Source organism: Myotis lucifugus, unplaced genomic scaffold (genome assembly GCF_000147115.1).
Source record: "Myotis lucifugus unplaced genomic scaffold, Myoluc2.0 scaffold_871, whole genome shotgun sequence".
Lineage (NCBI taxonomy): Eukaryota > Metazoa > Chordata > Mammalia > Chiroptera > Vespertilionidae > Myotis > Myotis lucifugus.
In genome coordinates this window covers 141,266-152,889 of record NW_005871919.1, presented here as the reverse complement: position 1 = coordinate 152,889, position 11,624 = coordinate 141,266, and the positions used below count along the sequence as shown (strand labels likewise).

Here is an 11,624-nt window from a genome sequence, read left to right as displayed (position 1 = left end):
CGCCCGGCACACGGCGGCTCACTGTGGGTCTTGGCACCATTTATGGGCCGAGGGATCAGTCAGCCGACAGCGTGAAGCTACATCTCACAGCACTTCTCCAAAAGAACTATGTTCAAACCCCAGCATGGCTGCATTTCCTTCGGTGCTTCTCCCGCTCCTCCCATTAAAAACCAACTATAAAAACGGCCAGAGGGCCCTGACTGGTTTGGCTCAGTGGATAGAGCGTCGGCCTGCGGACTGAAGGGTCCCAGGTTCGATTCCGGTCAAGGGCATGTACCTTGGTTGCGGGCATATCCCCAGTGGGAGATGTGCAGGAGGCAGCTGATCCATGTTTCTCTCTCATCGATGTTTCTAACTCTCTATCCCTCTCCCTTCCTCTCTGTAAAAAAATCAATAAAATATATTTAAAAAAAATAAAAATGGCCAGAGGCTAAAGGACACTGCCCGATCTCCTCGCAGGAATCGTCTTGAGTGGCGGGATTTTGCTTGTCTGGGTACGATGGGATCATCGCCATGGGGCCCAAAGGGCTGTGGGGCTGGCTCTGTCCTTCCCTGAAGGAGGCAAGGCCTCGCCCCAGGACCTGCTCTCACTGGGCGGGACCAGGTGTCCCACACCGTCTGCCCTGCCTTCCTCTCCAGTTCCCAGGCTCTCCATGCACCAAGAATTCCGAAGCTTCCTTTGTGGACATCCCCCCAATTTAACGTATACTTGGATACACCAGAGGGACTGTCCTTGGGGAAAAGATAAACTAGAATTACACGGATGTAAAGGACGCCTCCGATCCTACCTAAAGTCGAGGTTAAAGTGTTAGCTGAGTGAGCGGGAAATTGACGGGGCAGCCTGACACCACTCGGTGAGCAGTGTCCAGGCCTAGAGACCATGGGCCAAGCCTCCCTGACAAGACCACGAACACCGCTCAAGAGCGTTCTTCACCTCTGCGCCCCCGGGGAACTGAGCCAAGCCATGGCCGCCTGGGACAGGGCGCCCTGTAGCCCCGTCTCCGCCACAGCAGCCCAATGGGCAGGACATGTGGGGCAGCCCTGGAGCCCACAACTCAACCAGATACTCGAAACCAGGGGCTTGGTTTTATAACATACAATTCTTTTCCCTTGCGAGGTACAGAGTACAACAAAATTAGTCACTTTTATTTAAAGAAACATTAAAAATAAGTGTGCAAAATTAAATTTCATGATTAAATACACATGAAAGGAACATGCATACTTGACATTGAAACCCACATACAAAGTTAGCTGATCACACGACAGTGAAAGACTGGCAAACGGAGGACTTGCTGCTGCAGACCCTGTTTGCCACCTGACATCAAACCTGCAGCCAAGTGTCTTCAAAGGGGATTTGGGAACATTAAAGCAGCCCCCCCAGCACGGACACTGAGCCCACAGCTGTGCTACCCAACGGTACAGTATGTGCCCCTCACTCTCCACGTTAGTGTGCAGCCCTTCCTACAAGTGCTGGAGAGACAAGGTGGTGAGGCAGGAAGTGGAAGTGGCAGGGAGGGCTCCCCGCTGCGCTCTGCTGAGACGCCGACGTGTCCCTTCAGATCCTCTACGGGACGCTTTCTTCTGACTGACTGTGAAGTCTATGCACTGCTGTTCCCTGCACACACGCAACGGGAGTTTTCTCCAGGAGACCCAGGTGATGCACAAGTGGCCTCCTCGCCGGGAGGCCCCCCGTTTGCCTCGACTCCAACAGAAAGACAGGCCGCCAGCACGTGCGCACAGCCTCACCACAGGTGACAGTGGGCACAGGGACCACGACGGGACTCACAGCTGTCGCTCTTCATGTTCAAGTGGGAGAAAATTCCTTCCTCCTTTTCTAAGGCAAGCTGCTGGTATGATTATTCTATTCAAATCTGGTTATAAGAACTAACATTTATACATCTGTCCATTTCCCCATTATAGACTCAGTGAAAACGACGGAATCTGTTGACAAACAAGTTTCTATGTGTCCATCCTTTTCTCAACCCAGCCCCCAAGTCTGTTTGGAGCCCCGACTGCAGGTGGGAGGAAGCAGTGACCCAGCGAGGCTAGTGTCACGGCTGAACCACAGGAGCAAGCCAGCAGGCAGGCTCGGACGCTCGGAGCTCGAGTGTCCGCGAGGCCCGGGCGCTCATCCTTCCTTTAATACTGGAAACGCGAAGCCTTGCTTAGGAAACAGACAACCACATGTGGCTTCGAGACCAAGGTCCCCGGCGGTCCCTCCAGCCCGTCACCCACAAGGCCCAAAGGTGCCGGCACCAGCCCCAGAAGTTTGAGGGGCACACTCAGCACTTTGGGGGCACTCGGCCGTGGGTGTTGATTGCACTCTGGGTGAAGAGTCACAGCTTGTCGTCAGTCATTTCTAGAAACTGGGCGTAGACATCCCGGATGCACTCCCCCTTGGGGTTGAACAGGAATTTGTAGTAGCTGCCGTCTGCACAGATTGCTGCAACAGAAGGAGACCATCTTACTCACGGTTCTTCCCGCAAAGTGAAAGCAAGCAGCCCTTGCTCAGCTGAACTGCAAAGGGCCACACAGAGCACCAAGCAGTTGACTGTACATGGCTTTGTGGACGGCCAGGGCTCCCCATCCTTATTGAGCACATAGGTGCCCGAGTCCCAACTGTTCTGGGAGTGCTGGCCATGGGAAAAAACCCTCTTTGGTCATCAGTTAAAAAAACAACGGATCTGCCCGCAGGATTTCCTGGGAAACCTCGGAGGCAGGGAGACCGAGGGGGACACGGGGCCCCCAGCAGGGCTGGGCTAGCGCAGCCAACACTGGGCTGGGGGGCCTTGTCATTCTCGTCAGGCAGGACCACTTACCAATGACGGCGTTTGGCTCTGTTCCAAAGGCACAAATGCATGGAGAGCCCGAGGGAACCTGAAACTTGGAAAAACTCCACTTGGAACTGAAGTATTTTGGAAGGAAACTGGCTGATGCCAAACTATGAGGACAAGGAAGGAAAGAAAGACGTTACATTCACTTATCTTAAAGCTACCGCTTTGTTTAACATAGTCTTAGCCTGAATAATTTGAATTCTGTTTTTGCTTTTAATTTTTTTGTTTTTCACACGAAAAAACGAAGTCCTTACAAATGGCTTTATAATAACCCCAGAAGCCATCAGCACCAGAAGGGACACAGGCTCCCGACTGTCACTAAATTTCTAAACACAGCGAACGCGGACGGCCACGGGCACGCAGGACCGAGCGCCTGCATCCTCAGCGGGACAACAGGAAGTAAGGACGCCGTTTCAGTATCAAATCGTCTGCACTGGTTTTCAAAGAATCAAAGGAAGGACCATGAAGCAGCCCCGCTGGGTGCCTCACGGCTCTACCCCATGAAGCAACAGCGAGTCCGTTCGCTCTGGAAACCTACCTGGACTGCTTATTCCTTTTTGGGTCCTCAGCAGCGAAGATGTGCACTGTGCCGTGGTCACTGGACACGCAGATGAGGGATGCGTCCTGATTGAAGCTGATGCTGCAGAGAAATCAGATGATGCTCTGGTCTCATGTGGGTGCCAAGGAGCCCAGCCCCAGCCCCAACCACAGCCACAAGCCGCCCGAGCTGCCACCTTGGCCGTCCCACACTCAGGACAGCAATGTAAGGACCACCCCTCCTTGAACAAGCCCACAGCGCTCGCGACCATAGAACCGGGGTCAAAGCACAGCACCCCAGTGTCACAGCAGGCCTCTCCCTGGGCACGGACACGCTGGATGCTGGGGACAGGGAGGGCTTCCTGCAGCCCCAGGGCCTGAGGCTGCCCCACACGCCACTGGGTGAGAAAACCTCCACCTCTCCAACCACCCTGCTCCCTGCAGTGCAGGCTACCCCTCTGGAGGTGGACGGGCTGGGGAGGGGCCGAGAGCAGACAGACAGGAGAGCATGCTGCCACCACAGGCCCACAGGCACACGCACTACGTTTATATATGAATTACATTCTTAACTCCCAGACCCAAATGCTGCTCAGCACCTACAAGAGCCACAGATGCAAAGAATGGAATCCTGCCCACCCAGGGGTCCAGCACCTCAGTCCTGCCAACACCAGGGGCGTGGTAGCAGCTACGATGGAGAAAGCAGCTCAGACTCCCAGAGGCGGCTAAGTAATTACAGAGGAGCCAACAGGTCTCTAACATTTGCCATAAAATACCCCAGAAAAATAAGCTGGGGGAAAGTGAAGAGGTAAAATAAAACAGGACAATATTGATAAATGCTCAAGTAGGGTGATGGTTAATGGTAATTATAATACTCTTTCTACTTTTGTACATATTCCCATAATAAACGGTAAAATTACTACTAATAAAATGAGCCGACACATGCCCCCCACCAACACAGCATAGCCGCCTCCTGCCAGCTGCCCAGGGGTCTCGCCTGTCGCTCCACATCACACGGGGCCCATTTCAATGCACCACCCAAGCAATGCCTTGTCTCCGTGGAAACGCGGCCACCCTTACCAGTAAATATTGGCTGCTTGAGATCCTCTTCGCAGCTCCTGGATTAAATGCCCTGATGAAGTATCAAATATTCTTATAAGGGTCCCCTTTGAAAAACAGTGAAGTGTTTCATTATCAAAGATTCACAACGTTTTAGTTTTTTCACCGAGATCTATTCACAAAACCACTAGCCCTACAACCGTCCTCCCAAATTCACCCACATCATCTAAAACCCGACGCTTCCCCCCACTGTTCCCAAGAATGGGCTGGTGGCTCTTTGATGCGACAGCTCTGGGCAAGGGCCAAGGGGTGAGAGACTTGGGACCCTTGACTGACCCTGGGCATCTGCTCCCTGCAGACACCCAAGAGCACACGGAGGCCAGGCTGACCTGTCCCTTGAGTGCCGTCAACTCATGTCTAAAGAAATGGCACCTTCACTGTAACCCCCACAGCCAGTTAGGAAAAGCAAGGCTGCAATTCTGCCCACAGACGAGGCTGCCCAGGTCCAATGACCTCTGGACCGGCCATGTCAACGACCACTTGTTTCCTGCGGAGCCCATCCGTGAGGTCGTCGGGGTGGGTGGGCTCCGGCAGGACCACGCCCTCCAGGGCAGGGGCACACCCTTACTTTTTCAGATGCAGTTGCAATTCTTGTTCCCTGCAGGTTGAGAGCAATGCAGCTCAGAACGCCCTCGTGGGCAGGAATGTCCACAGGCGGCTTCTCGGTGCTGGCCAGGTCCACGAGCTGCACGTGGCCCGTGTGTGTCCCGGGGAAGGCCAGGAGGGAGTTGTTGCTATTCGGGCACAGGACACAGAGGCCTAAACAGAGACAGAGAAAAACTGTCAAGGATTCAAAACCATCTTCAAAGCCTCCGCTTTCCCACATGCAAAGCCTTGTCCAACCTGCTCTCTGCTCTCCAGTTCCCAAGGAAAAAAGTGAGAATTATTTGTGGGTTTCCATTTGTATCAGAATCAAAAAAGGGTACCAGAGGGCCAAGTGAAACTACCTCCCATGAGACCTTCTCATAACTGGAAACAGTTGCTGAACTTATTGAATAAACTTTATCAAATGTCTGTCTTCCACGGTGTCAGGCACTGAGAATGCAAAATTGTAAAACGTGAAAACTGCTCCATTAACAACAGCAAAAGAACACAAAATACTTAAGAATAAATTCAACAACAGAATTTAAGACCCTGTTACACATTGCAAAGGAAAACCAAAGTTCTAATAGATGGAGCTACACTATGACCATGGATTGGAATCTACATTCACAGTTAAAATCTCCCCAAGCTTTTTTGAAGAAAGAGACAAGCTGATACTAAAAGTTATAAGGAAAGATCCTGGAATAGCAAAAAAAGATTTATGTAAAGTAAGGACAAGTTTGGAGGACTTATACCACCTAGTTGCAAGAAATATTTTAAAGCTCCAAAAATCAAGGCAGTATGGTGCTGACATGACGACAGAAACACAGCTCACTGGAACAGACTAAGGAATCCAGAATATTCTTACACTTAATCTGATTTTTTAAAAGTATGTTTTTATTGATTGCAGAGAAAGGAAGGGAGAGGGAAAGATAGAGACATCAAGAATGAGAGAGAATCATTGATGGGCTGCCTCCTGCACACCCCACACTGGGGATAGAGCCCATAACCCGGGCATGTGCCCTGACCTGGAATAGAACCGTGACCTCCTGGTTCCTAGGTCGTCACTCAACCTCTGAGCCACAGCAGCCAGGCAGACTTAATTTGATCAGATTATATCAAGAATTCTTTCCAGTCAGTATTAAAATGAACAATTTTAAAACGGCAGAAGATCTGAAGATACTTCACACTAAAGATACACAACTGGCGATAAAGCACATGGAGACACTCCCGTACCAAGTCCTCAAGGAGATACCACCACACCTAGAACACCGTCTAAAGTTAAAAGACTGACAATACCGAGTGCTGGCAACTGGAACGCTCATAGATCACTGATGGAGTGCAAAATTTGCTAGTTTTCAGTAGAATGAGATGTGTGTTACAATATGACCCAGCAATTACACTCCTCAGTATTTATTCAGGAGAAACGAAAAATGTAAGTTTTTTACTTATTGATTTCCAAGAGAGAGGGAGGGGGTAGAGAGGGAGGGCGATTAGAGGTAGGTTGATCTGCTGCTCCACTTACTCATGCGCTCACTGGCTGACTCCGCTACGTGCCACAACCTTAGAGCATCAGGATGACGCTCTCGCCCACCCAGCTACCCAGCAGGGCTCCACAGAGATCTGTGTGTCAACATTCCCAGCAGCTTCTAACCAATAACAAAGTCAGCCACAAGGCGTCTTGCCTCCAGAAGAAAAAGGAAAGGAAACGCCTCAGAATTTAATAAAAACACAGATTCCAGGGCCCACACAGAGCTCCCGAGTGGCTGACAATCTCCCTGGAGCCTTGTGAGGGCCCCTGGGTCTGATAAAGGGGCCACTGCCTAGGAGGCTGGCCTTGGGAGGGTCACCCAGGAGGAAGTAGAGCAGCGGTTCTCAACCTGTGGGTCGAGACCCCTTTGGGGGTCGAACAAGACCATCAGAAAACAGATAATTACTTATTGTTTTGTGATTAATCGCTATGCTTTAATTATGTTCAATTTGTAACAATGAAAATACATCCTGCAGATCAGATATTTACATGACGATTCATAACAGTAGCAACATGACAGTTATGAAGTAGCAACGAAAATAATGTTATGGTTGGGGGTCACCACATGAGGAACTGTATTCAAGGGTCTCGGCGTTAGGAAGGTTGAGAACCACTGAAGTAGATGGAGCAAGTGCCCCAATACACCTCAGGACCACCTCACGCAGCAAGGCCCTCGGGCAGACCAGCCTGGAGGTCTCGGCATCCTCCAAATCTCTTACCTTTAGGGTTATAGCAGGTTTCAAAGACGTGCAATTGGTGGGGATTGTGTGTGAATGTAAACACCTTAATCATAGAGTCCAAAACAACCACAATTCTAGAAAGAAAGAAAAAATAAATCAGAATTCCTCCCTCAAAACAAAACTCAAATATTTTGGGATATCTGTTCTTATCATTTTGAACCTTAGAAACTCTAAACACCATAAAAGGATTATTCTTGCTTGAATCTGGGGCCCTGTAGGTCTTTGGAGCAAGTCACACAGGAGCAACCTGAGGGTGAGGTCAGCACCGAGGAGCAAGCGCCTCTCACCTGGGTAGAGGCTGGCTAATGACCTTTCTGAGATTTAAAGAGATATTATCAGATGGCCCACCTGGAGTAAGAACCCAGTAGAATACAAGGGGCTGAAATGACATTTCTGTGCTTTCAGATCGGTCTGGATACTTTAGAAATGCCAGTAAGTGGGAGGTCCTGGATTCGGCTCCACTATTTGCATTACTACAGGTCTCTGGAAATAACCAACCTAAGATGTAGGGGTGACATTCGTCTTGTTCAGTGTCTTGTTCTCCACAGCTGAACATGTAAACCACATCAGATTAAATCCAAATTAGAAAGCTGTGTTCTACCTCGCTGCCCACAATACTGCCCTGAACACTCTGAAGGAACAGCTGAGAGAGAAACCCGCCCTCAACAAGGGAGACACATCTCCATAAGGAGTTTCCAACTATTCCTGTACCTCCAAAGTGGGCACATGGACTGAGACAGCTTTTGGAAAAGCTGGTTCCAAACCTGTGTCTTCCGTCAGCACCTGCTGGATCGAGACAGCTCTCCTGGGGACTGAGAGCCACTGAGGGCAGCGCCAGGCCGAGGCAGGTGCGTTTCATCTATGCCCCTGACCCCTGACCCCGAAAGGACCATCGGAGGCCAATAAAATTCACCGCCTTCCTTGCAGTAACATAAATCATCCTATGTCCTTTGGATCATAAACCACAGTCATCACATTTTTTTTCCTGTCATACATTCATGAGGTTTCCATTTATTGTGTCATTAATTTTTTAAAATTCTTTATTGTAGTCATCATATTTCAATACATCATTTTCCTGAACACTTTCTTCCTTCAACATAAAAGTATTTCAGCCACCTTCTGAGAAAGTGACTATTCCACTTTTAGAAATTGGATACCAAACCTACCTATCTCGCCGCAGTTTGACAGCCTTGACTTCTGTAGAAAATTCTATTTCAATAACAGTCTTCTTTTTCAGGTCATCCCAGATCATCACTGAAATATCAGAAAGAATGGATGAGCACAATACTAAGCAGGCCACTCCGAAGGGATCCTACACCAGTCACCTGACCAGGCAGAGCTGGTTCTCTCACTCCCAGGTCTAAACCCACCCCCTCAGGACCTTTTATTAGACACAATGATTAAACACACGATGACTTTACCTTTGTTGGGAGGGTATTTTGGCTTCTTCCCACCACCAACTAAAGCTAAATAGTTGCAGCGGAATAACATTTCAACATGGCCAACTCCTCCTTCCAGAAATTCTGAAATGATATTAAAAAGAAGTTAGTATGTATATTTTATAATTTAAAAAAAAGGAAAAAGAGGTGAGACTAACAGTTGGCATTTGACTTTAATCAGCAACTTAAAGCATCTAGCTACCATCAGAAATGAGAATGGTGACCGAATAGGAAAATAATTAGCTACGAGCTACAGACATCTCTCAGCATCCTGTCACCCATCAACTATTTTCATGCATAAACGCTGAGCACGTAGCACCCTAAGAAGCCAATATAGCAAAATATGACATATCTAAATTCGTATTTTATGGTATAGCAAAACCTGTAAGCTGAGAAAGCAAGCTAAACACTTTAATGCAAAAACCGAGTTTTTAAAAATCATTTAAACACTTCTTCCACTAAAGTTTGAAATGCTCAAAAATATTCATAAGCTATATTAAGAGGAAAATAAATGTCAGATTTTCAATGGCCTCCAGGACAGAAGACGGTGCTCTCTCAGGAAGGCGGAGCGAGCCCCAGTGAGAGTGTGGGGGCTCGGAGGAGCAGGTCCCACCACTGTGCTGTTTGTCGTAGAGCAGGGCTGCCCACCCGCTCTCCCCAGCCTTGCTCTCTGGTCTGAAATGACTTTGAGCTCCTGGTTAGTGAGGGCACAGCAAAGGGCAAGTGAGTACAAAACCTCTAGAAATTAGAAGTCAACCTGAGAATCAGCTCCTACCTGTCCAGTCACAGCTGCACGGATGTGTGGTGTCTTTCTCTTAGCTTATTTTTTAGATTCTTCCATGCCTATTATTATTTTGTTCTCTTTTATTGCTGCTAGTAATCAACTCTTTAACTCCTCTCCATGATTCTGAGTCAATTTAAGTAAAAAGTATCCTGAAATTTGCAAGTCAAGCTGTTTCAAAATATTTTGTAACTATTTATCTGTATAAAGCAGTTGTCTTAATTCACTATCAACCCAAACAAAATGAACAGATGCCAGATGCGTGGGCGACTAACAGGAGTCTCCCTCCCAGCAATGCTGCCGCTGCAGGTGGTGGGGGCACACGCTTGCCCAGAGCTTCACGTGTGCCCAGCACTAATCTGTGCTTTGCACGTTCCACCTCATTCCTCTTCACAATAACCGCAGGCAGTTGTCCTCCTTTTACACATAAAGAAACTGAGACCCAGAGAAGGCGAAAGCCTTGCCCAAGGTCACACAGCAACCTGACAAGGGTCAGAGCCAAGATTCGGCTCTAAGCAATGTGGGTGGTGTAGTCTGGCCCTTCATTACCAGGCTACCCTGTCTTCCTCCAATAAATGAAAGTTACAGACATCAGGGTACAAAAGAAATTCCTACATATAAAGCACCACTTACTGGTTTACATACCAGGCTGTACATAAGATTTCCTTTGACAAAGGGGTTCCACTATTTAAAAAAAATAAATCTGAAAATGTGGAGTATTGTTAAAATGAAAGGGGGCTGTTAAATGGAGCACCAGGATGCAGTAACTTCCTCTTACAGATGAGAAATTTCTAGCATCAGAAAATGTAACTTGTACATTGAATAAAAACCACAACTACAACTGCAGGAGGAAAAAGGCTCTTTCTCTCTTCCTAGGGTTTATCTGAGATTGGTTCATCCCTGGGGCAGTGCTTGATTCTCCCATCAGGACCAGGAAACACTAAAAGCTTAAGAAAAATATGTAGGAGAAAACAACAAATTGAAAAAATTCTCTCAGTAAATTTAACATTTTTCCTGTCAAATGGGAAAAAGACTACTATTATTTTATTTTAATAACAGAATTCCTGATTCCAGCTTGTACTCCATGAAAACATAATTTTATTGCTACAGATATTTCTAAGTTGGTCACTCACTAAGAGTTAGTCCCATCTGCTGTAATTAAACCCATCATTTGAGTTCTCTACAATGTTACCTTCACTGAGGGGTGAAAATGGTCTAGATCAGTGGTCGGCAAATTGTGGCTCGCGAGCCACATGCAGCTCTTTGGCCCCTTGAGTGTGGCTCTTCCACAAAATACCGACTTCTGCGCATGGGCCACGAAGTTTCAATCGTACTGTACGTGCGCGCGTTACCTTCACCGAGGGGTGAAAATGGTCTAGATCAGTGGTCTGCAAATTGTGGCTCGCGAGCCACATGCGGCTCTTTGCTGGCCTAGATCAACTACACCTTGTTCCTCCAGACACGGAAGACAGATGCTTCAAAGTTGACAATTCACCGGAGAAATCAGTCGGGCCAATGCCCACGACGTCACCACTGTATCCTGGCCCTGCACAGAGCCAGGCACCGTAGAAGCTCAAAGAAAAAAAGAAAGAAAGAGAACAGCTCCATCCAAGTTGATGGAGGACTATGGACCCTATATTTACTTCTCAAAACCAGCTGTGTCCATCTCTCCCTTCCCCCTGCCGCCTCCTCCATCTACAGGATAAAATTTAGACTATGAGGGTTGGAAAGGAGAGAAACCATGAAATGTTGGTTACTTCTTACCTTGTTTCTCTTTTTCTTTTAGTGGGTCGGTGTTATAGACTCGGAATCCATTTTCCATCCCACATGCAAAACATCCTAAAGTGAAAGACACATTAATCAGCTCGCTGGGTCTAGAGAAAGTGGCCACTCCTAAGAATGCCAGCAGATGCACAGACCACACAGACATGGTTTTCACAGGCCACAACCACTTCCCTGTGGGCAGTTATTAAATGACTAGAGGCCCGGTGCACAAAATTCGTGGGGGGGGGGGGGGGGGTCGTCCCCTCAACCCAGTCTGCACCCTCTCCAATCCAGGATCCC

At 48.2% G+C, this 11,624-nt stretch overlaps 1 protein-coding gene across 2 annotated transcripts in view; it reads right to left on the bottom strand.

Annotated features, from left to right (window-relative positions):
* Positions 1-1,118: 1,118 nt before the first annotated feature.
* WDR45B (WD repeat domain 45B) overlaps positions 1,119-11,624 on the bottom strand; it is a 14,550-nt gene continuing 4,044 nt past the window's right edge. Inside the window, exons 2-10 of one of the 2 annotated variants that reach the window (XM_006106631.3) lie at positions 11,325-11,399; positions 8,762-8,863; positions 8,507-8,594; positions 7,320-7,414; positions 5,056-5,246; positions 4,449-4,534; positions 3,373-3,474; positions 2,820-2,941; positions 1,119-2,443 (exon numbers count right to left, since the gene is read on the bottom strand). In XM_006106631.3, the coding sequence (XP_006106693.1) occupies positions 2,337-2,443; positions 2,820-2,941; positions 3,373-3,474; positions 4,449-4,534; positions 5,056-5,246; positions 7,320-7,414; positions 8,507-8,594; positions 8,762-8,863; positions 11,325-11,399 (968 nt within the window). In that variant the 3' untranslated portion in view covers positions 1,119-2,336. The remainder of the gene's footprint in view (positions 2,444-2,819; positions 2,942-3,372; positions 3,475-4,448; positions 4,535-5,055; positions 5,247-7,319; positions 7,415-8,506; positions 8,595-8,761; positions 8,864-11,324; positions 11,400-11,624) is intronic. The other variant, XM_014448591.2, reaches the window with a different exon arrangement.